This window comes from Oncorhynchus mykiss, chromosome 22 (assembly GCF_013265735.2).
Source record: "Oncorhynchus mykiss isolate Arlee chromosome 22, USDA_OmykA_1.1, whole genome shotgun sequence".
Taxonomy (NCBI): domain Eukaryota; kingdom Metazoa; phylum Chordata; class Actinopteri; order Salmoniformes; family Salmonidae; genus Oncorhynchus; species Oncorhynchus mykiss.
This window is the reverse complement of record NC_048586.1, coordinates 23,879,462-23,906,349: the sequence shown is the minus strand read 5'-3', so window position 1 is coordinate 23,906,349 and position 26,888 is coordinate 23,879,462. Positions and strand designations below refer to the sequence as shown.

The 26,888-nt window shown below is 44.5% G+C and overlaps 1 protein-coding gene across 7 annotated transcripts; it reads right to left on the bottom strand.

Annotated features, from left to right (window-relative positions):
- Window positions 1–4,366: 4,366 nt before the first annotated feature.
- LOC110502009 (phosphatidylinositol N-acetylglucosaminyltransferase subunit A) lies at window positions 4,367–25,117 on the bottom strand. Of its 7 annotated transcripts, XM_036959556.1 has the most exons (8): window positions 11,755–11,891; window positions 10,711–11,462; window positions 7,004–7,517; window positions 6,208–6,478; window positions 5,934–6,066; window positions 5,717–5,849; window positions 5,244–5,450; window positions 4,367–5,085 (listed from the first exon to the last, which is right to left on the bottom strand). In XM_036959556.1, exons 3-8 carry the CDS (start codon window positions 7,448–7,450, stop codon window positions 4,819–4,821), a joined length of 1,458 nt encoding a protein of 485 aa, XP_036815451.1. In that variant the 5' UTR covers window positions 7,451–7,517; window positions 10,711–11,462; window positions 11,755–11,891; the 3' UTR covers window positions 4,367–4,818. The 7 variants fall into 7 exon arrangements, with proteins under 7 accessions (XP_036815451.1, XP_036815452.1, XP_036815453.1 ...); XM_036959557.1 differs by lacking the exons at window positions 10,711–11,462; window positions 11,755–11,891 and adding an exon at window positions 24,660–25,117; XM_036959558.1 differs by lacking the exons at window positions 10,711–11,462; window positions 11,755–11,891 and adding an exon at window positions 24,825–25,117.
- Window positions 25,118–26,888: the final 1,771 nt, after the last annotated feature.

The window sequence follows — 26,888 nt, the reverse complement described above, 5'->3', positions numbered from 1 at the left end:
GCGATAATATTGAAATGGAAGGAGTATCAGACCACTGCAAATCTACCAAGACCTGGCCTGATCAGACTGATCAGAGATGCAGCCAAGAGGCCCATGATCACTCTGGATGAACTGCAGAGATCTACAGCTGAGATGGGAGACTCTGTCCATAGGACAACAATCAGTCGTATATTGCACAAATCTGGCCTTTATGGAAGAGTGGCAAGAAGAAAGCCATTTCTTAAAGATATCCATAAAGTGTTGTTTAAAGTTTGCCACAAGCCACCTGGGAGACACACCAAACATGTGGAAGAAGGTGCTCTGGTCAGATGAAACCAAAATTGAACTTTTTGGCAACAATGCAAAACGTTATGTTTGGCGTAAAAGCAACACAGCTGAACACACCATCCCCACTGTCAAACATGGTGGTGGCAGCATCATGGTTTGGGCCTGCTTTTCTTCAGCAGGGACAGGGAAGATGGTTAAAATTGATGGGAAGATGGATGGAGCCAAATACAGGACCATTCTAGAAGAAAACCTGATGGAGTCTGCAAAAGACCTGAGACTGGGACGGAGATTTGTCTTCCAACAAGACAATGATCCAAAACATAAAGCAAAATCTACAATGGAATGGTTCAAAAATAAACATATCCAGGTGTTAGAATGGCCAAGTCAAAGTCCAGACCTGAATCCAATTGAGAATCTGTGGAAAGAACTGAAAACTGCTGTTCACAAATGCTCTCCATCCAACCTCACTGAGCTCGAGCTGTTTTGCAAGGCGGAATGGGAAAAAATGTCAGTCTCTCGATGTGCAAAACTGATAGAGACATACCCCAAGCGACTTACAGCTGTAATCGCAGCAAAAGGTGGCGCTACAAAGTATTAAATTAAGGGGGCTGAATAATTTTGCACGCCCAATTTTTCAGTTTTTGATTTGTTAAAAAAGTTTGAAATATCCAATAAATGTCGTTCCACTTCATGATTGTGTCCCACTTGTTGTTGATTCTTCACAGAAAATACAGTTTTATATCTTTATGTTTGAAGCCTGAAATGTGGCAAAAGGTTGCAAAGTTCAAGGGGGCCGAATACTTTCGCAAGGCACTGTATATGCTAAAAGACCAAGTCCATCTTATGGCAAGAACAGCTAAAATAAGCAAAGAGAAACAAGTCCATCATTACTTTAAGAATGAAGGTCAGTCGATCTTGAACATTTCAAGAGCTTTGAAAATTTCTTCAAATGCAGTCGCAAAAACCATCAAGCACTATGATTACATTGGCTCTCATGAAGACCACCGCAGGAAAGGAAGACCCAGTGTTACCTCTGCTGCAGAGGATAAGAAAATCAGCAATTAACTGCACCTCTAATTGCAGCCCAAATAAATGCTTCAGAGTTCAAGTAACAGACACATCTCAACATCAACTGTTCAGAGGAGACTGAGTGAATCAGGCCTTCATGGTCGAATTGCTGCAAAGAAACCACTACTAAAGGACACCAATAATACGAAGAGACTTGCTTGGGCCAAGAAACACAAGCAATGGACATTAGGTGGAAATCTGTCCTTTGGTCTGATGACTCCAAATTGGAGATTTTTGGTTGCAAGCACCGTGTCTTTGTGTGATGCAGAGTAGGTGAACGGACCGTGAAGCATGGAGGAGGAGGTGTGATGGTGCTTTGCTGGTGACACTGTCTGTGATTTATTTAGAATTCAAGGCACACTGAACCAGTATGGCTACCACGGCATTCTGCAGCGATACGCTATCCCATCTGGTTTGCGCTTAGTGCGACTATCATTTGTTTTTCAAAAGGACAATGACTCAAAACATACCTGTGTAAAGGCTATTTGACCAAGAAGGAGAGTGATGGAGTGCTGCATCAGATGACCTGGCCTCCACAATCCCCCGACCTCAACCCAATTGATTTGGTTTGGGATGACTTGGACTGCAGTGTGAAGAAAAAGCAGCCAACAAGTGCTCATCAGCATATGTGGGAATTCCTTCAAGACTGTTGGAAAAGCATTCAAAACAAATCAAAAATCAAATCACATTTTATTGGTCACATACACGTGATTAGCAGATGTTATTGCGGATGTAGCGAAATGCTTGTGCTTCTAGCCCCGACAGTGCAGTAATATCTAAAAAGTAATATCTAACAAATTACACAACATATACCCAATACACACAAATCTAAGTAGGAATGAATTAATGCTGTATACATATGGACGAGCGATGTCAGAGCGGAACAGACTAAGATACAGTAGAATAGTATAGAAAAACAGTATATACATGAGTAATGCAAGATATGTAAGCATAATTAAGTGAATGAGATACCAAAGAATAGTATAGAAAACAGTATATACACATGAGATGAGTACATTCAAAAGTTTATGGAAACGTAGGGCTGTGCTTGCTATGGGAGTGTCCAGCACCTCTGGAACCTCTCTGCATACAGTACTCTCTCTCCTACATCTCTTTTAAACATTCGGGGCTCATGAATACCCTGAACCTACACTGGAAGACTACTGTCAAATCAAAGGTTTATTATATGTTAACATTTCATATTTGCATCATTTATTATTGGCTAGCTATCACTAAAGCGGGTAGCTTGGTTTGTTAGCCATTGCCAGCTAACGTAGCCTGCTAACTAACATTGGCTAGCTAGCTAACCCATTTAGTCAGCTAGCTACAACATGGAAGGGAAAGTGAAGCCAAATGACAATTTTTTTCTTCTCAATTTGACAGAATAAAATATAGACAACCTTGTTGTTTGTTTAACTTAATCACCAAACAGCAACAAAGCAGACAGTACCTAGGGTTCAGTCCTCTTTTTCTCTGATACTGTTTTTAACTGTTTGAATGTATGTATGTCTGTGCGTGTCTGAGAGGTTTGTTGTATTCTGTTTGTATGTCCTTCCTTCCCCCTGCTCTGTTCTCGTCACTTTGTAGATGAAATTGGCCCTTCATTTCAGTGATGTAAATGCACACCTGGGGGAGGAGAGATGGGGATAGGGAGGGGGAATGGGGAGAGGAAATTAGCCTTTACGGTTTGTTAGGGCCCTGCACTGTTTTGATGCTAAGCACAAGCTTTTGTACATCCTGTTTGAGAGGTGTGTGTATGTGTATGGAATGGAATGGGGTCAATCTGCGTGGTCAGATGGTAACAACGGCACACCACACACTGAGAGCAGAGGTGGATATGCAAAGATGGACCCTTTTAGTTTATGGATTCACAAAGATCAAGAAGAGGACACGTTTTTTTCTCTCCCGAAAACCAATGATTCGAAAACGCAATGGTTGGAGAATTGGTTTTGCTTTCCTGTTTTTTTTGTAGATGCATACAAAAAGTTTTGAATCTTTGAGTTTGTTTATTTGGAAGACGATGATTAATAAATAACCATGTATAAAAAATATTCCATCACACTGTTCACTATGTTCACTTCACTTGCTTTGTGATTTGGTTATATATTAAATTCCTCTACCCCACATGTCGAACTCATTCCACAAAGGGTTGAGTTTCCGCTGGTTTTTGCTCCACCCTTGTACTTGGTGGATGAATTAAGGTCACTAATTAGTAATGAATTTCAGGGATCCCGAGTGGCGCAGCGGTCTAAGGCACTGCATCTCAGTGCTAGAGGTGTCACTACAGACCCTGGTTTGATTCCAGGCTGTATCACAACCGGGCGTGATTGGGAGTCCCATAGGGCGTTGTCCAGGTTAGGGTTTGGCCAGTGACAATAATCGATGTGCATTACCCAGTCTACGCCCCTAATGATGTGTGAATGGTGGCCTATCCTTAGACTTGAAAATAAAGGAATTACCAGCCACATCTCCTCCCCTTTCAGCTATGCGTTTTGTCTGGTCAGCTGTTTACAGTGAAAACTGTGTTGTTTTTGTTCCTATTTACAGTGGGGCAAAAAAAGTATTTAGTCAGCCACCAATTGTGCAAGTTCTCCCACTTAAAAAGATGAGAGAGGCCTGTAATGTTCATCATAGGTACACTTCAACTATGACAGACAAAATGAGATTTTTTATAAATGTATTTGTTTGCTAGACTGTTCTCTCCACTACCGCACGGCAAGCAGTACCGGAGCGCTAAGTCCAAAGGGCTTCTGAACAGCTTCTACCCCCAAGCCATAAGACTGCTGAACAACTAAGCAAATGGCTACCTGGACTATTTGCATTGACCCCCCCCCTCACTATTTATTATCTATGCAGTCACTTTACCCCTACCTACATGTACATATTACCTCGACTAACCTGAACCCCACACATTGTATCGGTACCGGTACCCCCTGTACATAGCCTAGTTGTTATTTTATTGTGTTACTTTTTTTAAACTTTAATTTATTTAGTAAATATAATACTCTTATTTTCTTAAAACTGCATTGTTGGTTAAGGGCTTGTAAGTAAGCATTTCACGGTAAGGTCTACACCGGTTGTATTCGGCGCATGTGACAAATAAAATTTGATTTGATTTGATTCTGCCACTCAGAAGGATTTTAAAAAATAATAAAGAAATAACATTACAAAAGATACATAACTACAAAGTATTGATCCTTTTGATCATATCAAGTTTAAGAAATAATACATTAAATATATAGAGGAAAACAAAACAAAAAAATAATTTAAAAAAACAAACAATCCTATTGAAAACACACGGGTTCCTCCTGAAACATCCTGCAACGGGTGGTCAGTCTCCACAGGCCATAAGGTAAGTGCGGTCAGATATCAAGTAAAAAAATGTTTTAAAAACTTGTATTTTCAGGAGTTATATAACAATTGAGGATAAGGATTTGTGCCTGCTTGGAGTTGTGATCAGAGCTTGGTCTTGTGACCACTTGACTACTCCTTTGTCAAGACGGCACTTTTAGAGCGAGTTCCTTTCCTATCGCTCAAGCCCCGCCTCCACAACCCCTGAGGGCCCGTGGCGTCCATGGCAATATCTATGAGGCGGTCTGGGAGGAGCCAGCGGAGGAGGAGCAGGAAGAGGAAGTCGAGAACAGCAAAGAGGGCAAAGATGGAGCCTGCCACGGGGCCACAGTGGGCCCTCAGTCTGAGCAGCCGTCTGTCCAGAGGAAGAACCTCCTTCCCAGCGACGCAATCATACACCTGACAGAACATAGAGCATAGACACAGTGTTAGTATCAATTAATTAGACCTCATCAGTATCTCAGTCGGAGTCAATGAAAGGTATTATGAAAGTGTATCACAGTGTAGATTTATGAAACATAATAATATAGAGAGTATGTAAGCATGAATGAGCCTACCTTCTCTGTTCTCTCTGCGACGTTCCTCCAGGTGTACAGGGTGCGGACGTGGGCGTGGATGGTGGCGGGGGAGGCAACGCAGCCCGATAGTTGCCTAGCGATGACACTCTCCAGGCCGGCACACAGAGAATGCACGGTTGGCTCGCACAGGGTGATCAGATGCTCAGGCAGAACCTCTGGGATCCCTCCAACACGCGTACTTACCACCTACACGCACACACACAAAATTATCAGATCTCAAACTCCCTCACATTACAAGCATACTATACATCTAAACACCCACACATGTACAAAGTTCACCTCGTTGCCCCATTCATCTTAATGGACAAACACCCACTCAATCCACCACTGCTTTTCATTAGACAATCCCTGACTTACACCCAACCAGTTCCAGGTATCAACCACTTTATCTCACAGTGCACCAGCTAACATATACTATACCTGGCCTGTGTTGTGATAAGGGTTGAACCCACCTGTAGTCCACAGCTGGCTCCCTCCACTATGGCCATGCAGAAGGCCTCAGTCAGGGAGGTGTTGAGGAAGATATGTCCCTGGACCAACACCCCACGCACATCCTTATGCTCCAGGGCCCCCAGGAGATGCACCCTTGGGAGAGAGAGAAGCAAATCAGACACATGCAGTACATATAAACACATACAACCACATACACACACCACTGTATAATTGTACCTGTCGTGTAGTTGGTATTTCTCTCTCACTTCCTCCAACACGATTCTCTTTGGTCCCTCTCCACCAATCAAGAAATGTACATCTGGATGTTTCAGACAGAGCTCTGGGATGATCCTTCCCAGAAGATCTATTCCTTAAAAAAGGGAAAGAGCAGGAAATGACACTTCACACTCCTACAATCATACCTACAGGAACTGTATGTAATAATAAATGACGTAGATCAAGTTTTTGCTACATTTATCATTATATACAGTATAGTCTCACCCCACCCTACCTTTGCGGTAGACGAGACGGCTGATCACAACGATGGTGATCCTGTCGTCATGCCGTTGGGAGGGGTCGGGGGTGAAGTCTCTGGGGTCGACGGCATTGGGGATGACAGAAACAATCTCGGGGTCGAGCCCTGCCCTGAGCACTGTGTTCTCCTTACTGGTGTATGACACGCACACAATGTGATTGGTATCGCACAGAGACACAGCCAGCAGCTTATTGGTCAGCACCGAGCTTACGTCAGCAAAACCGAAGAGGGAGTGGTCAGTGAACACCTGTAAACAGAAAACAACCTTTAGTTATTTATACTAGATGGACACATAAAAAGCTATTTCAGGAATGTGATATGTTACCGCCTTGCCCATGGTTACCCACCGTGTTGAGGCCCATGGTTACCCACCGTGTTGAGGCCCATGGTTACCCACCGTGTTGAGGCCCATGGTTACCCACCGTGTGGAGGCCCATGGTTACCCACCGTGTGGAGGCCCATGGTTACCCACCGTGTTGAGGCCCATGGTTACCCACCGTGTTGAGGCCCATGGTTACCCACCGTGTTGAGGCCCATGGTTACCCACCGTGTTGAGGCCCATGGTTACCCACCGTGTTGAGGCCCATGGTTACCCACCGTGTTGAGGCCCATGGTTACCCACCGTGTTGAGGCCCATGGTTACCCACCGTGTTGAGGCCCATGGTTACCCACTGTGTTGAGGCCCATGGTTACCCACCGTGTTGAGGCCCATGGTTACCCACCGTGTTGAGGCCCATGGTTACCCACCGTGTTGAGGCCCATGGTTACCCACCGTGTTGAGGCCCATGGTCTTGGCGTGGAACAGTGCATCGTGTCCCATAGCGGAGAAGGAGCTGTGGGCGTGCACCACGGTGATGCGTTCCCTGACGAACACACAGCGCAGAAGTGGCAGGCTGTGGAAGCAGGTGGTGACGGTGGACTGGTTGTACATCACCTGCAGGGGCAGGTAGTAGACCTTGAGTCCATTGGTCAGGTAGCGGACCCCCTTCCTGCAGCCGTAGGTGTGGGTGGCGATCACCACCTTGTGGCCCTTCTCGATCAGACACTGGGATAGCTGGTAGATGTGGCTCTCCACCCCTCCCATATTGGGGTAGAAGAAGTCTGACACCATGCAAATGTTGTGTTTCCTGGTTGGGGCCTGGGGAGCTACTGTGAGCCCGTCATGGTGTCTGTTTGCTGGGGGAGCATGGGCAGCCGCCCCCCTCCTTCGCTGGCCCATGGTGGTGGAGTGCTGTGGTTGTGTGCGTCACTCATACAGGCGTTTCACATGTAGAGCAACCATGCACCTGTGTAAATAATGAAAAATATATAAATTACAATGGCTAGCTACAACACAATCTGCTCAGACTAGCCTAGGACTCAATCTAATTACTATATCATACACTTTGGTAATGAAGCTTATCGAAAGATGATCTTATGAATAAGCGGTTGCAAGCTAGCTAGTCGAGATATCATCTGGCCGCATACACTGAGTGTACAAAACGTTAGGAACACCTTCCTAATATTGAGTTTCACCCCCTTTTGCCCTCAGAACAAACTCAATTTGTTGAAGCATTGACTCTCGGTGTCGAAAGCGTTCCACAGAGATGCTGGACTATGTTGACTCCAATGCTTCCCACAGTTGAGTCAAGCTTGCTGGATGTCCTTCAGGTGGTGGACCATTCTTAGGGGCGGCAGCCTAGTGCTTAGAGAGTTGGACTAGTAACCGGAAGGTTGCAAGTTCAAACCCCCGAGCTGACAAGGTACAAATCTGTCGCTCTGCCCCTGAACAGGCAGTTAACCGTAGGTTAACTCAAGAACTGCAATGGCACCTACTACAGTTCAAAGGAACTCAAATCTTTTCTTTTTTTTAAACCCCTTTTTCTCTCCAATTTCGTGGTATCCAGTCTTGTCTCATCGCTACAACTCCCGTAGGGACTCGGGAGAGGCGAAGGACGAGAACTATGCGTCCTCCGAAACACAACCCAACCTAGCCGCACCGCTTCTTGACACAACGCACATCCAACCTGGAAGCCAGCCGCACCAATGTGTCGGAGGAAACACCGTACACCTGGCGACCTAGTCAGCGTGCACTGCGCCCGGCCCGCCACAGGAGTCGCTAGTGTGCGATGAGACAAGGATATCCCTGCTGGCCAAACCCTCCCTAACCCGGACGACGCTGGGCCAATTGTGCACCGCCCCATGGGCCTCGCGGCCAGCTGCGACAGGGCCTGGGCTCTGGTGGCACAGCTAGCACTGAGATGCAGTGCCTGAGACCACTGTGCCACCCGGGAGGCCCATAACTCACATTTTTGTCTAACCTATTCACCGTCTGAATGGCACACACACAATCCATGTCTCAATTATCTCAAGGCTTAAAAATCATTATTTAACCTGTCAATCTACAAGGATTGAAGTGGATTTAACAGGTGACATCAATAGAGGATCATAGCTTTCACCTGGTCAGTCTATGTCATGGAAAGAGTAGGTGTTCCTAACAGTGGTGGTAAAATCACTGGGGAAGCCAGAAAAGAAGGCCATATTACAACCTGTGTAGTGACAATTGCGTTGTTTGCTCTTATAACCTGTTAATTCATATGCCTTGCGACCGTGATATTTAGGCCTAAAGGCTGAAACAATTAGACACAGTGGTAAAATAAATTCAAAGACACCTTTGTTTTATCACAAAATCGGATAGCATCCTCTGTCCCGTTTTGTACACAAATCATGAACTCAGCAAAAAAAAATAAATGTCCCCTTTTCAGGACCCTGTCTTTCAAAGATACTTCATAAAAATCTAAATAACTCCAGATGTTCATTGTAAAGGGTTTAAACTCTGTTTCCCAAGCTTGTTCAATGAACCATAAACAATTAATGAACATGCACCTGTGGAACGGTCGTTAAGACACTAACAGCTTACAGACGGTAGGCAATTATGGTCACAGTTATGAAAACTTTGGACACTAAAGAGGCCTTTCTCTGAAAGACACCAAAAGAAAGATGCCCAGGATCCCTGCTCATCTGCGTGAACGTGCCTTAGGCAATGCTGCAAGGAGGCATGAGGACTACAGATGTGGCCAGGGCAATAAATTGCAATGTCCATACTGTGAGACGCCTAAGACAGCGCTACAGGGAGACAGGACGGACAGCTGATCATCCTTGCAGTGGCGGACCACGTGTAACAACACCTGCACAGGATTGGTACATCCGAACATCACACCTGCGGGACAGGTACAGGATGGCAACAACAACTGCCCGAGTTACACCAGGAACGCACAATCCCCCCATCGGTGCTCAGACTGTCCGCAATAGGCTGAGAGAGGCTGGACTGAGGGCTTGTAGGCCTGTTGTAAGGCAGGTCCTCACCAAACATCAGCGGCAACAACGTCACCTATGGGCACCAACCCACCGTTGCTGGACCAGACAGGACTGGCAAAAAGTGATCTTCACTGACGAGTCTCGGTTTTGTGCGCATGGGGTGATGGTTGGATTCGTGTTTATCGTTCAAGGAATGAGCGTTACACTGAGGCCTGTACTCTGGAGCGGGATTGACTTGGAGGTGGAGGGTCCGTCATGGTCTGGGGTGGTGTGTCACAGCATCATCGGACTGAGCTTGTTGTCATTGCAAGCAATCTCAGCGCTGTGCGTTACAGGGAAGACATCCTTCTCCCTCATGGTGGTACCCTTCCTGCAGGCTCATCCTTACATGACCCTCCAGCATGACAATGCCACCAGCCATACTGCTCGTTCTGTGCGTGATTTCCTGCAAGACAGGAATGTCAGTACTCTGCCATGGCTAGCGGAGAGCCCTGCTCTCAATCCCATTGAGCACGTCTGAAACCTGTTGGATCGGAGGGTGAGGGCTAGGGCCATTCACCCCAGAAATGTCCGGGAACTTGCAGGTACCTTTGTGGAAGAGTGGGGTAACATCTCACAGCAAGAACCGGCAAATCTGGTGCAGTCCATGAGGAGGAGATGCACTGCAGTACTTAATGCAGCTGGTGGCCACACCAGATACTGACTGTTACTTTTGATTTTGACTCCCCCTTTGTTCAGGGACACATTATTCCATTTCTGTTAGTCACATGTCTGTGGAACTTGTTCAGTTTATGTCAGTTGTTGAATCTTGTTATGTTCATACAAATATTTACACATGTTAAGTTTGCGGAAAATAAACGCAGTTGACAGTGAGAGTAAGTTTTTTTTCCTGAGTTTATTACATGTAACATGACCAACAGCATGGTCAAGCAAGTTAATGTTTCCGGATTTTACGGACCACTAAAGAACTATTGATTTAGAACCACAGTGAGTTACCGCAAGTCGCAAAGAAAACAGCAGCTGCCTCCACCATTCCATCACCTCTGCTTAGTCTAATACAGTAACAACTAAAAGATACCATTTTTTTTTATTGCAATCAACGTAAGCAAAATAAAATGTGGCTGTCCATGGTTCTGTCTGCATGAGTATGCGTGAACGCAAGTAGAAAATATGTTGACTCACCCTACTTGTAGAGAAACGCCAATGCCATCCTCCTTTCTTTCATGTTGATGAAACAGTCTATCACTCAGCCATACAGTACACGTGTTTATTTTTTGTTGTCCTAGGCTACCTGGCTAAAATGCTTACTTGCAAGCCTAATTCCATTCATGGAGAACTTTAGCTGGTTAACATTAGCCTGTTACATGCTGAATGTCCATCCTCTCAGGCTAGGGCACAACAATGCATGAATTAATGGTTTAATCAGAATCGTCATTATAATCATTGTCTAGTATGGAGAATTAAGTAAAACCACAAGACCAACTCCCTATCTCCATCCATGGATAATTTAGTTAAGGGCCAATTTTAGCAAGCAATCTAGCCACCAAAGGGCTACAACACAACGGGATGCAACAATTCAAGTTGTTCTGTCAATGATGAATGATCTCATTGCGATTTGATGTGAGGGATGCCAAAATCCAAGCTGGCTTTCCTTGACACTTTTTTGGGGTGAGCCAGGACCATTCACAGTTGAACTGGCTCAGTTTAGCTTAATTAACGCTGATAAAAAAATATATAAAAAATTGACGATCAAGGGAGGCCAAATGCTCGCTGGCTTCCGTTGCATTCCAATCAAGTATGGGCAGCAACAATGTCATACTCGAGTGAGAGTTTAGACCAGACAGCATCAGATAGATGGCATACACGTAGGGAGACAGATGTTCGCTGTTTAGTTTGCTCGGATGCTTTTTTTTCCGGTGAGATACATTCAGCCTCTGCGAATTGAAGGACAATTATGAAACACAGAGAGACGAAATATATATTGTTATATGCATTTTTTTCTCCAATTTAGCCTGGCTTCCCTTGGCATCTATGAATACATCCATGGTTCCTAATCTTTGTACAGTGTAGATAACCCATTCGTTTGTAGCTTGGAGGTAACGTTAACTAGCTGCTGTAACTTTTTAGTTGGCTAGTTAACGTTAGAAATTAAGCTAGGTAAGCTAGTATGTTTGCTATGATGCTGCAAAGGACTTTGAGGGTTCAGACTTGAGACTATGACCTTACCTTCAGAGCAAAGAGAAATGTATTTTTGTTTTATATAAATCAACAATTTTGTCTCAGTTCATCGTTATTCAACCATATTCCGTCAATCAAAACAACACACACTTCCTGCTCCGCGTCATCATGTCAAAGATAGAACAACAAGACAGATATTTCACTGGATGTATAAATGTGAAGCAACCGGTTGGCGTTTCCACTCACAAGCAAATATGGTAGTGAGAGGTGCCTACTGGCGCGTAGTGGGAGAAGAGGGAACGAGATGGATTTTGGCCGACACGGCAAATTTTTTAATCGATGAAACATTTGATCTCAATACACTTGTTATGAAGTGTTATTCTTTGAAATTTTAAATTTCGCTGTTTGGGAGTGCAAATCCGAATTGAGTTACTGCACAAGGGAATTCATAGTAGGCGTTCCCTAACGAAATATGGAGACGTCTACTACAACGCGCCAATAGGTTATCGCTAACGCGTGCATGGCCCTGCCCACCTCCTTGCTTGTTCTGTTCACTATGATAATTCGTTCCCATTGGAAACGACAAGATGTGGTCTATCTTGATTTCGTTATAAAATCTTTGATCATGTCTTCATCTTCTTCTTCTTCTTATTATTATTATTAGTCTTCTTCGTTGGATTTATTGGCGAGCTACATGCAAAAATGTTTGTCGCCTCTAACTGGACGGGGATTAAATAAATAATTGATATTGATAAAATAAATGTTTATTCCACTACGGGGAAAATAAAATTAAAATTAAAACACAAACTACGAAAGAATTTACCCCCCCTCCCCAAAAAACAACAATTTGTATATATAGGGTGGGACTGCACGAGTCAATAATCCATGTAGCTCCTCGGATGTTAAAAGGAAAGGTTCACCCATTTTGAATGTTATATGTTTTTGTGGTGTCCTATCGCTTCCCTGGGTCATTTAATGTTTTCCTGTGTATCTGAGCTATTGGGGCTCTAGCAGGCAGAACTATGGCTGGTATGACAATGCACTGCGATAAAGTCACTCTCACTAACCTATAAATTAATAAGAATATGACTTTTATATTGAAAGACTCTATCATACATGCCAGATTTTAATATTCCTACCTCGAGAAATGTGTCATTTAACATCTAGCACATTTGTCCTATGTGCCTGCCTCTTTACGCCTCGTTCACACCGACAGCATTTTGGTACACCAGAAGTGCATTTCCAATGGAATGCTGCATTTGCCTTGCAGTACTGCATTGCAGAGGCAGAGTTCTCCTTCCTTCCATTGACCAAACGATTCATCCTACGAATGTCGACCACTCCAGGAATTTTCTTTAGCATGTTAATGTCAACATTCTCAGACACTCCAGAACTTACTCCTTTGACAGGCACCCACCCTGCTCCGTAGGTCAATACATGACATAGCATAATCATTAACTCAATTTTGAGGCCCAGAAAATTATCCTTCTGATCAGCATAAACACACAAAATCAACACAAGCCCAGCCCTTGTGATTTTCACTGACTGTACTTTACTCAAGGCTTTCTTTACCATTTTGGATACTTCCCACGGATCCACCAAATCGGGACCCAATTCTCCCAGAAAACGAACTCCTACCAGATTCAACCGGGTAATACCTTCACTAAAAGTTAACTTTCCTACATTAGTTTAACATACTTATTTCCACCATTATCAGATTCAAGCTCCATCTCGCATGACCTTCACATAGAGATAGATAGAGGACTCATCTTTGTACTGTATCTGTGCCATTTTAGCATCAGACTGGAATATGTTACGGGGGTTTTCCGATGGCATTGAGGAGTACACAACATCAGTCACTGACTTAATCAATAAGTGCATCAATGACGTCGTCACCACAGTGACTGTACGTACATACCCCAACCAGAAGCCATGGATTAAAGGGTAGAGCTACCACTTTCAAGGAGCTTGACTCTAACCCGGAAGCTTATAATAAATCACGCTATGCCCTCCGACGAACCATCAAACAGGAAAAGCGTCAATACAGGACAAAGATCGAATCGTACTACAATGGCTTCAAACCTCAACAGATGTGGCAGGGCTTGCAAACTATTACAGACTACAAAGGGAAGCACAGCCGCGAGCTGCCAGTTGACACGAGTAGAGGTCGACCGATTAATCAGAATGACCGATTAATTAGGGCCGATTTCAAGTTTTCATAACAATCGTAATCGGCATTTTTGGACACCAATCATGGCCGATTACATTGTACTTCACGAGGAGACTGCGTGGCAGGCTGACTACCTGTTATGCGAGTGCAGCAAGGAGCCAAGGTAAGGTGCTAGCTAGCATTAAACGTATCTTGTAAAAAACAATCTTAACATAATCACTAGTTAACTACACATAGTTCATGATATTACTAGTTTATCTAGCTTGTCCTGCGCTGCATATAATCGATGTGGTGCCTGTTAATTTATCATTGAATCATAACCTACTTCGCCAAACGGGTGATTTAACAAGCGCATTCGCGAAAAATCACTGTCGTTGCACCAATGTGTACCTAACCATAAACATTAATGCCTTTCTTAAAATCAATACACAAGTATATATTTTTAAACCTGCATATATAGTTAATATTGCCTGCAAACATTAATTTATTTTAACTAGGGAAATTGTGTCACTTCTCTTGCGTTCTGTGCAACAGAGTCAGGGTATGTGCAGCAGTTTGGGCCGCCTGGCTCATTGCGAACTGTGAAGACTATTTCTTCCTAACAAAGACAGCCAACTTGCCAAACGGGGATGATGTAACAAAAGCGGATTTGAGAAAAAAGCATAATCGTTGCACGAATGTACCTAACCATAAACATCAATGCCTTTCTTAAAATTAATACACAGAAGTATAGTATTTCTGTGTGTTATTATGTTATAATTAAGTCTAGGATTTGATATTTGATAGAGGCAGTCTGACTGAGCGGTGGTAGGCAGCAGCAGGCTTGTAAGCATTCATTCAAACAGCACTTTCGTGCGTTTGCCAGCAGCTCTTTGCTGTGCTTCAAGCATTGAGCCGTTTATGACTTCAAGCCTATCAACTCCCGAGATTAGGCTAGTGTAACCGATGTGAAATGGCTAGCTAGTTAGCGGGGTGCGCGCTAATAGCGTTTCAAAGTCACTCGCTCTGAGACTTGGAGTAGTTGTTCCCCTTGCTTTGCTTTTGTGGAGCGATGGGTAACGATGCTTTGAGGGTGGCTGTTGTCGATGTGGTAGGGGCGAGGAGAGAGACGTAAGCTATACTGTTACACTGGCAATACTATAGTGCCTATAAGAACATCCAAAAGTCAAAGGTATATGAAATACAAATTGTATAGAGAGAATTCCTATAATTCCTATAATAACCTCAACCTAAAACTTCTTACCTGGGAATATTGAAGACTCATGTTAAAAGGAACCACCAGCTTTCATATGTTCTCATGTCCTGAGCAAGGAACTTAAACATTAGCTTTTTTACATGGTACATATTGCACTTTTACTTTCTCCTCCAACACTTTGTTTTTGCATTATTTAAACCAAATTGAATATGTTTCATTATTTATTTGAGGCTAAATTGATTTGATTGATGTATTATATTAAGTTAAAATAAATGTGTTCATTCAGTATTTTTGTACTTGTCATTATTACAAATAAATACATTTAAAAAAAATGTAAATCAGCCGATTAATCGACATCGGCTTTTTTGGTCCTCCAATAATCGATATCGGCGTTGAAAAATCATAGTCGGTCGACCTCTAGACACGAGCCTAACAGACTAGCTAAATTACTTCTACGCTCGCTTCGAGGCAAGTAACGTGGAAACATGCATGAGAGCATCAACTGTTCAGGACGACTGTGTGATCACGCTCTCCATAGCCGATGTGAGTAAGACCTTTAAAACAGGTCAACATTCATAAGGCCGCGGGGCCAGACGGATTACCAGGACGTGTACTCCGAGCATATGCTGACCAACTGGCAAGTGTCTTCACTGACATTTTCAACATCTCCCTGTCTGAGTCTGTAATATCAACATGTTTCAAGCAGACCACCATAGTCCATGTGCCCAAGAACACCAAGGTAACCTGCTTAAATGACTACAGACCCATAGCACTCAGGTCTGTAGCCATTAAGTGCTTTGAACGGCTGGTCATGGCTCACATCAACACCATTATCCCAGAAACCCTGGACTCACTCCTATTTGTATACCGCCCCAACAGATCCACAGATGATACATTCTCTATTGCACTCCACACGGGCCTTTCACACCTGGACAAAAGGAACACCTATGTGAGAATACAATATTCATTGACTACAGCTCAGCGTTCAACACCATAGTGCCCTGAAAACTCATCACTAAGCTAAGGACCTTGGGACTAAACACCGTTCAACTGACGACTGAAGTCAGCCTGCAAGCGCCGGGCCCGCCCAAGGAGTCGCTAGAGCACGATGAGCCAAGTAAATTTCCAAGCCATTTCTTAAAGATATCCATAAAAAGTGTTGTTTAAAGTTTGCCACAAGCCACCTGGGAGACACACCAAACATGTGGAAGAAGGTGCTCTGGTCAGATGAAACCAAAATGTAACTTTTTGGCAACAATGCAAAACGTTATGTTTGGCGTAAAAGCAACACAGCTGAACACACCATACCCACTGTCAAATATGGTGGTGGCAGCATCATGGTTTGGGCCTGCTTTTCTTCAGCAGGGACAGGGAAGATGGTTAAAATTGATGGGAAGATGGATGGAGCCAAATACAGGACCATTCTGGAAGAAAACCTGATGGAGTCTGCAAAAGACCTGAGACTGGGACGGAGATTTGTCTTCCAACAAGACAATGATCCAAAACATAAAGCAAAATCTACAATGGAATGGTTCAAAAATAAACATATCCAGGTGTTAGAATGGCCAAGTCAAAGTCCAGACCTGAATCCAATCGAGAATCTGTGGAAAGAACTGACAACTGCTGTTCACAAATGCTCTCCATCCAACCTCACTGAGCTCGAGCTGTTTTGCAAGGAGGAATGGGAAAAAAAAATCAGTCTCTCGATGTGCAAAACTGATAGACATACCCCAAGCGACTTACAGCTGTAATCGCAGCAAAAGGTGGCGCTACAAAGTATTAACTTAACGGGGCTGAATAATTTGGCACGCCCAATTTTTCAGTTTTTGATTTGTTAAAAAAGTTTGAAATATCCAATAAATGTCGTTCCACTTCATGATTGTGTCCCACTTGTTGTTGATTCTTCACAAAAAAATACAGTTTTATATCTTTATGTTTGAAGCCTGAAATGTGGCAAAAGGTCGCAAAGTTCAAGGGAGCCGAATACTTACGCAAGGCACTGTATATTTTGCCTTCAGTCAAAAGCCTTCATGACACCAAATCCCTTACCCACAAGTTTCCTTGCCATAGAACTACTATGATTGATAGCAGAACTACTGAAAATCCTTACTCTTTGTCACTGATGCATATTATATGGGATCAGAGAGGATTATTTCTGGTGAAACTTTGAATTGATCTAGGTTGATGAGTGATAGTATTGACAGTTTAGGGCCAGTTTCCAACAATTATCATTTCATGTTTTTAACGGAATACACTTTTGATGTGTGAGACAAAGTTGTGACACACCCTGAGCAGATCAGATCTCTGCATGTTCAAACCAAATCCTCCCATGCTTGACAAGTAATGTAATGAAAACAACAAATATCCTATCTGTACCCAACATTATTGACAGGGAAGGCTCAAACACTGAGCATACCAAACATGAGGAACACCTTCCTATTATTCAGTTGCATCGCCGCAGCAGAGTTGCAGTACTTGGCACAAACCATTACACCTGTCACTTACTACCATCCCCCATTCACAGTGTGATTTATTTGATGCTGTAGATCAGGGATGGGCAACTGGTGGCCTGGGGGACGACACCAAAAATAACTTTCTCTGTGTGTAGTACCAGTCAAGAGTTTGGAAACACCTACTCATTCAAGGGATTGTCTTTGTTTTTTCTATTTTCTACATTGTGGAATAATGGTGAAGACATCAAAACTATGAAATAACGCATGTGGAATCATGTATAAACCAAAAAAGTGTTAAACAAATGAAAATATATTTGATACTTTAGATTCTTCAAAGTAGCCACCCTTTCTTTGCCTTGATGATAGCTTTGCACACTCTTGGCATTCTTTCAACTAGCTTCAGCTGGAATGCATTTCCAACAGTCTTTAAGGAGTTCCCACATATAATGAGCACTTGTTGGCTGCTTTTCCTTCACTCTGTGGTCCAACTCATCCCAAACCATCTCAATTGGGTTGAGGTTGGGTAATTGTGGAGGCCAGGTCATCTTAAGCACAAACCAGATGGGATGGCGTATTACCACAGAATGCTGTGTTAGCCATGCTGGTTAGTTGTGCCTTGAATTCTAAATAAATTACAGACAGTGTCACCAGCAAAGCACCCCCACACCATCATACCTCCTCCATGCTACACGGTGGGAACCACACATGCAGAGATCTTCCGTTCACCTACTCTGTGTCTCACAAAGACACGTCGGTTGGAACCAAAAATCTTTCATTTGGACTCATCAGACGAAAGGACGGATTTCCACTCGTATAATGTCTGTTGCTCGTGTTTCTTGGCCCAATAAAGTATCTTATTCTTATTGGTGTCCTTTAGTAGTGGTTTCTTTGCAGCAATTCGACCATGAAGGCCTGATTCACGTAGTCTCCTCTGAACAGTTGATGTTGAGATGTGAACTCTCTGCAGAATTTATTTGGGCTGAAATGTATGAGTCTGGTAATTAATAAACTTATTTGACAGGATTTGGAAAGGCACACACAGTGCATGTCAGAGCAAAAACCAAGCCATGAGGTCAAAGGAATTGTCTGTAGAGCTCCTAGACAGGATGGTGTCGAAGCACAGATCTGGAAAAGGGTAACAAAACATTTCTGCGGCTTTGAAGGTCACCAAGAACACAGTGTCCTCCATCAATCTTAAATGGAAGAAATTTGGAACCACCAACACTCTTCCTAGAGCTGGCTGCCCAGCCAATCTGGGGGAGAAGGGTCTTGGTCTGGGAGGTGACCAAGAACCAGATGGTCACTCTGACAGAGCTCCAGAGTTCCTCTGTGGAGATGGGAGTACCTTCCAGAATGACAACCATCTCTGCAGCACTCCACCAATCAGGCCTTTATGGTAGTGGCCAGACAGAAGCCACTCCTCAGTAAAAGGCACATGACAGCCCACTTGGAGTAAAAGACTCAGACCATGAGAAACAAGATTCTCTGGTCTGATGAAACCAAGATTGAACTCTTTGGCCTGAAAGCCAAGAGTCATGTCTGGAGAAAATCTGACACCATCCCTATGGTGAAGCATGGTGGTGGTAGCATCATGCTGTGGGGATGTTTTTCAGTGACAGGGACTGGGAGACTAGTCAGAGAGCTCAGGACCTCAGACTGGGGCGAAGGTTCACTTTCCAACAGGACAACAACTCTAAGCACACAGCCAAGACAACGCAGGAGTGGCTTCGGGACAAGTCTCTGAATGTCCTTGAGTGGCCCAGCCAGAGCCCAGACTTGAACCCGATTGAACAACTCTGGAGAGGCCTGAAAATAGCTGTGCAGCGATGCTATCCATCCAACCTGACAGAGCTTGAGATGAGGGAAGAATGGGAGAAACTCCCCAAATACAGGTGTGTCAAGCTTGAAGCATCATACCCAATAAGACTTGAGGCTGTAATCACTGCCAAAGGTGCTTCAACAAAGTACTGAGTAAAAGGTCTGAATATTTCCATTTTTTATTTGTGTCACGAACCGGCTCAAAGCCCGTAACAAAAGGGAGACAACGTGGAGATAAGGCGTAACAAAATATATACTTATTAACTAAAGCAACTAAGGAAAATATACAATGGTGTGTGTAATCAGTAGTGTAAGTGAGTGTTTTGCATGCATGAATGTGAAAATGCAGGGTGTTGAAAAGATGCTAAAGTAAACAACTCAAAAACCACCAAGAACCACAACACAATCTACAAAGGTGTCTGCATGGAGAGAGTCTCCTCCATGAATGTGGAAGAGGTCTATTTATCCTGGGAGACACCGGGCCCAGGTGTTTCCCATGAAGCTGACGACCCTCTCAACTCCGCCCACCGGCATCCTAATAAGGAAACAAGAACAAAGACAGAATACGGCAGACAGAGTGGGAGGGTCGTCACATTCCCCCCCATAAAACCGGGGACCAACAAGGACCCCGGAACAACATACCAGCCTCTGCGTCCCAAATTGACACAGCCTCTGCGTCCCAAATTGACACAGCCTCTGCGTCCCAAATTGATGAGGGGTTATCTGTTCACACCTCCACATGCACCAACCAACCTCCTCCTCCCCAGACCTCAGCAACCTTTGCACATAGGAAGCAATATTTAAGAGGAAAGAAGAACACAAGACCAGGAGGGAACAGACAGGAAAGATAGAACATGACAACCCCAACCAATGGTCAGTCACGTAAACATTCAGGAACATGGCACACGAGAGAGAGCATCAGCAATCACGTCTTCAGTCCCCCGGATGAGCCGCACATCGAGATGGAATGATTGTAAAAATAAACACCATCACATTATCCTCTGGTTTGGACACATCATGGACCTCAAAAAAGTGAGGGGGTTATGGTTGGTGTAGACCACAATAGGTATTACCCCCGACCCGACATACACTTCGAAGTGTTGTAGCGCCCAAATGAGTGCTAGTGCTTCCTTTTCAATAACCGAATAGTTCAACTGATAATCATTAAACTTTTTGGAAAAGAAACTAACAGGCCTCTCAACCCCAGACACATCTGCTTGCAGCAAAACTGCACCTGCCCCCACATGACTAGCATCCACCTGCAAGGTAAATGACAAATCCATGCGAGGAGCAGCCAGCACCGGAGTTGAGGAAAGCAACCTCTTTGCATCTTCAAAAGCGTGTTGACAACGAGTAGACCAAACGTAAACAGCCTTAGCTTTCAGCATATCGGTCAAGGGAGCGACCACAGTAGAGAAGTTACTACAAAAACTACGGTAATAACCAATCATGCCCAAGAAACGCATCAGTTCCTTTTTAGTAGTTGGTGGTGGAAAAACATCAATAGCCACCACTTTAGCCCGAACAGGACGCACTTCACCCTGTCCAACCACTTTTCCAAGGTATGTAACGGTTGCCTGAGCAAACTCACATTTAGCCAGATTGATTGTGAGGCGACCCGCAGCCAGATGTTCGAACAAGGCTTGAATACGGGACAGATGTTCTTCCCAAGTATCTGCATATATCACTACATCGTCCAAATAAACAGCGCACCCGGTCAAACCGGCGACAACCCTGTTCATAAGTCGCTGAAAAGTCGCAGGTACATTACGCAGACCGAAACTCATAACCGAATACGAATACAGACCAAAGGGTGTAATAAAGGCAGAGATTTCACGTGCCCTAGTCGTCGGTGGCACCTGCCAATAGCCTTTTAACAGGTAAAATTTGCTCACAAACTTAGCTGCACTTGATCAACACAGTCCTCCATCCGAGGAAGAGGAAATGAATCTGGCTTTGTGACACTGTTTACCTTACGGTAGCCGTACAGATTTGGTTTGTACCATCCGGTTTACTGACCAAGATACAGGGAGAAGCCCAACTGGAGAAAGAAGGCGCTGCTATCTTACTCTCCAGCATGTACTTGACCTCAGCATCCAGACAACGTAGTTTCTCTGAAGAAACTCTATAGAACCGCTGACGAATGGGGTCAGCATCTCCAATGTCAATATCATGTTCTATTAAGTTTGTACGTGTAGGTGTATCAGAAAACAAACCTGGAAATCTCTGAAGCAGACCAACCATCTCTTTCCGCCCATCAACAGGTAGGTGAGTGAGAAGACTGTCTAAGATATCCAGTGTTTCTGAATTTTTCAATCTACCCTGCAATATACAATCGTCAGGACCAGGAACATCTTCCTCCTCATGAACAGATCTAGCACGACAAGAACCCAAGGAAACAACGGTATCAGCCAAAAGAACAGGTTTTAGCGTCCTCTGTAGAATCCCACTGTTCAGTCTCAGAGGAACGTGCATAATAGTTTTTTTATTTTTTAATTTTTTTTTTACCCATTTTTCTCCCCAATTTCGTGGTATCCAATTGTTGTAGTAGCTACTATCTTGTCTCATCGCTACAACTCCCGTACGGGCTCGGGAGAGACGAAGGTTGAATGTCATGCGTCTTCCGATACACAACCCAACCAGCCGCACTGCTTAATAACACAGCACGCATCCAACCCGGAAGCCAGCCACACCAATGTGTCGGAGGCTACACCGTGCACCCGGCAACCTTGGTTAGCGCGCACTGCGCCTGGCCCGCCACAGGAGTCGCTGGTGCGCGATGAGACAAGGACACCCCTACCGACCAATCCCTCCCTAACCCGGACGACGCTAGGCCAATTGTGCGTCGCCCCACGGACCTCCCGATCGCGGCCTGTTACGACAGAGCCTGGGCGCGAACCCAGTACAGCGCCCTTAACCACTGCGGAGGCCGCATAATAGGGTTTTAACAGATTTACATGGCACAGCTGGTGTGCTTTCCTCCGTTCTGGAGTGGCCACTAGATAATTTTGCTCAGTGTACTGGCACACCACTGTATATGGACCTTGAAACTTGGCTTGAAAAGGAGAACCAACAATTGGCAGCAGAGCAAGAACCTGGTCACCCGGACTAAATTGACGAGGCTCAGCTCGGCGATCAAATATGCCCTTCATCCTCTCCTGTGAAGATGATAACTTCTCTTTAGCCATTTCACCAGCGGCGTACAGCCGTCGCCGGAAATCACACACATACGATAACAGGGACTGAGGAGGCTCGGGAGACTTCCAGTCATCCTGGAGAACAGATAAAAGTCCACGCACCCTATGTCCAAACACAAGGTCATTTGGACTGAAAGCCGTGCTCTCCTGTGAAACCTCCCTAGCGGCTAACAGTAACCAAGGCAACCCCTCCTCCCAATCCTTATCCATCTCAGTACAATAAGCTCTCAACAAAGACTTAAGTATTTGATGGAAACGTTCCAGTGCTCCTTGACTTTGCGCGTGATAGGCGCCACGGCTCATAGAACGTGCCACTGCACACGCAGAGAACACCTCTGGGAAACTCTGTACACTCTCATCAGGAATCCCAACAATTGACGGCTTAGTGGAAACCACTAGAGATGGAAACATGACAGGCCATACACGCTCACCAGCCAAGTTATTCCCAAGGATAACGTCGATACCCTCAATAGGCAACGAAGGACGCACCCCCACAACAACTTCACCAGCCCACAATCCAACATCAGTTTATGCAATGGAACTGACAGTGTTCAAACCTATTCCCCTAATTAGAACACAATTCCCCGAATCAGTCTTAGCAGAAAAAGGTAACACAAACTCCAACACAAATGATTCAGAGGCACCTGTGTCTCTCAGGATCTTCACTGGCACTAGGTCTTTACTTCCTAACATAGACACAAAACCTTCCGTAATGAAAGGTAAATAGTCTGGATCAATATGGACTTTCACCTTCTCCTGGGCCTGAGGAAATGAGTCATGAGTGAACTGATGTGGAACAGGTGCAGCTAACGCGGTAGGCTTAGATTTAGCGTAAGCACCCTTTGAACACCAGCGATTAAACTGTAAAGATAATTGACGTGCAAACTCAACATGAGTCTGCTTATCATTCCTTTTTAAAGTTCTAAATCGTTGGCGGTAAGCCTCAGGGACCAATTCATAAATCTGTAACACAGCTGTTTTAACTTTATCATAATTGGCACTGTCGTGTACACTAAGAGCTGAATATGCTTCCTGCGCTTTACCAGTCAGCACACACTGCAACATTAAAGTGCGGTCAGAATCAGGCCAACTCCTAGCGTCAGCAACACGCTCAAACAACGAAAAGAATGTCTCTGGGTCCCTTTCATTAAACTGAGGCAATAACCGTAAGTTCCCAACAATATCAAATGTCTCTGGGGCACGACCAAAAGAGGAACTACCCCTAGGTAAATCTGGGTCACCTTTCCAAAACAAACTCTCCCCTGAGATCTTTCCTTCCCTAACCAACTCTATACGTTCTTGTTGCAACTTGATTTTAGCACGCTCCATATCTTGTTTAAATGCCAATTCCTTTTCATACTTTACACGATCCTGCTCTAGCTTCTCACGATCATGCTCTAGCTGTAACACTTTCTGCTGTTCAAAAAGAAGGCTACTAGGACTAACCGATGGAATGGCCATTGTAACAATATGGGGAGACGACAAATTCTCAGCAGAGGCTGGCCCAGTGGTAACTTCAAGAATACCACTCTCCATCAGATTGGCTTTCAATATCAACCTAATAGAATTCTTTAGACGTTTATCACTAATCTCAACCTTGTAGTGTTCAGCAACCTTTAACAGCTGTTCTTTAGTACCTAAATCTAACAATTCCTCAGATGGAAAGCGAATGAACTCATCTATATAAGAAGCCATAGTCACAAAAAAAAAAATTCTCGCTCTTCCCCTCTGCTGAGCACACCAGACCACAACCCGAGAATTGACAATCACCCTGAGCACCACAGAAGAGAGATGAGATACAGAGCTTCCCCAAAACCTACAATAACTCAACCCTAGTCTTCGTGCGGATTTGCGGTGGGTATTTACGCACTGTAGCCCGCTGGCAAGGAAATAGAACTCCCCAGCATGCTGGCAAATTCCAACAAGCCACGGATGTGCCCCCGAGACAACTGCTCAGTCCACAGACACCACACAAAAATAACAAACATTAACCATGCCCAACATATTCCAAAATTGAAACACGTCGCTAAGCCTATCAGGGGAAAAAGGCTATAGCTCCGGATAGCAAGTTCCACTACCCTACCCAAATCTCCCACCAAGGTACACAGCTGATCACTCACCTCAGACTGATGTCCCAACAGAAAGTAGAACAAACGTTTCCAGGCTAGGCAGGGCCTGGAAACTAACCATTATACTCTCTCCAACGCAGCACACAACCCAAACAACAAAGGCAACCAATACTGGGCCTATCAAACTCAAACAAAATATGCAAACCAAACACGTACCTCCACGGTCTCCCAACCCAACAGTTCAAAGATCCCGGACGAGCCCCCACTTGTCACGAACCGGCTCAAAGCCCGTAACAAAAGGGAGACAACGTGGAGATAAGCCGTAACAAAATATATATTTATTAACTAAAGCAACTAAGGAAAATATACAATGGTGTGTGTAATCAGTAGTGTAAGTGAGTGTTTTGCATGCATGAATGTGAAAATGCAGGGTGTTGAAAAGATGCTAAAGTAAACAACTCAAAAACCACCAAGAACCACAACACAATCTACAAAGGTGTCTGCATGGAGAGAGTCTCCTCCATGAATGTGGAAGAGGTCTATTTATCCTGGGAGACACCGGGCCCAGGTGTTTCCCATGAAGCTGACGACCCTCTCAACTCCGCCCACCGGCATCCTAATAAGGAAAAAAGAACAAAGACAGAATATGGCAGACAGAGTGGGAGGGTCGTCACATTTGTAATAAATTTGCACCATTTTATTTAATCCATTTTAGAATAAGGCTGTAACGTAATAAAATGTGGAAAAAGTCAAGGGGTCTGAATACTTTCTGATTGCACTGCGTGTGTGTGTGCGTGTGTGCGCGCGTGTGTGTGTGTGTGTGTGTGTGTGTGTGTGTGTGGAACTATTTAGGAACTCAGTCAGGTTCTCGACTTACTGTTGAAAGTTAGAATAATAGAATGCACAAGGTGCCATTTCTAAATTTGCTAGTGCATCAGAAGTATTTCAATTAGCTCATATCATTAAAACAATTTTGCTGTCGAGCGGCCAGTTATCTAAACTTGTAGTAAGAATTGTCGAATAAGCGGTTGCAAATCCCATGACCAGACCACAGAGCCACTTCGGCCCCTCATGATGAGTTCAGTTTTTTTGTGGCCCCCACCCCCTTCCCATCCTGGCAACAGCCAAAGAGTAAATACAGGACTAAGAATGAATCGTTCTACACCGACTCCGACGCTCGTCGGATGTGGCAGGGCTTGCAAACTACTACAGTCTACAAAGGGAAGCTCAGCCGCGAGCTGCCCAGCGACACAAGCTTACCAGATGAGCTAAATTACTTCTATGCACACTTCGAGGCAAGGAACACCAAAGCATGCATAAGAGCACCAGCTGTTCTGGACGACTGTGTGATCACGCTCACTGTAGCCGATGTGAGTAAGACCTTTTTAAACAGGTCAACATACACAAGGCCACAGGGCCAGACGGATTACCAGGACGTGCACTCCGAGAAGGCAGTGTCAAATCAAAATAAAATAAAATGTATTTATATAGCCCTTCTTACATCAGCTGATGCCACAAAGTGCTGTACAGAAACCCAGCCTAAAACCCCAAACAGCAAGCAATGCAGGTGTAGAAGCACGGTGGCTAGGAAAAACTACCTAGAAAGGCCAAAACCTAGGAAGAAACCTAGAGACCAGGCTATGAGGGGTGGCCAGTCCTCTTTTGGCTGTGCTGGGTGGAGATTATAACAGAACATGGCCAAGATGTTCAAATGTTCATAAATGACCAACATGGTCAAATAATAATAATGACAGTAGTTGTCGAGGGTGCAACAGGTCAGCACCTCAGGAGTAAATGTCAGTTGGCTTTTCATAGACGATCATTGAGAGTATCTCTACCCCTCCTGCTGTCTCTAGAGAGTTGAAAACAGAATGTCTGGGACAGGTAGCACGTCCGGTGAACAGGTCAGGGTTCCATAGCCGCAGGCAGAACAGATGAAACTGGAGCAGCAGCACGGCCAGGTGGACTGGGGACAGCAAGGAGTCATCATGCCAGGTAGTCCTGAGGCATGGTCCTAGGGCTTTGGTCCTCTGAGAGAAATAAATAAATAAAGAGAAAGAGAGCATTAGAGAGAGCATACTTAAATTCACACAGGACACCGGATAAGACAGGAGAAATACTCCAGATATAACAGACTAACCCTAGCCCCCCGACACATAAACTACTGAAGCATACATACTGGAGGCTGAGACAGGAAGGGTCAGGAGACACTGTGGCCCCATCCGATGATACCCCTGGACAGGGCCACACAGGCAGGATATAACCCCACCCACTTTGCCA

Bases quoted from the DNA above. Each gene is read 5' to 3' on its own strand.
- LOC110502009 (XM_036959557.1), bottom strand. From the start codon at position 7,450: ATGGGCCAGCGAAGGAGGGGGGCGGCTGCCCATGCTCCCCCAGCAAAC. The intron at 6,479-7,003 runs GTGGGTAACCAT...TTCTGTTTACAG, and splicing joins AGACCATGGGCCTCAACACG to GTGTTCACTGACCACTCCCT. The intron at 6,067-6,207 runs GTAGGGTGGGGT...CCCTTTTTTAAG, and splicing joins CCGTCTCGTCTACCGCAAAG to GAATAGATCTTCTGGGAAGG.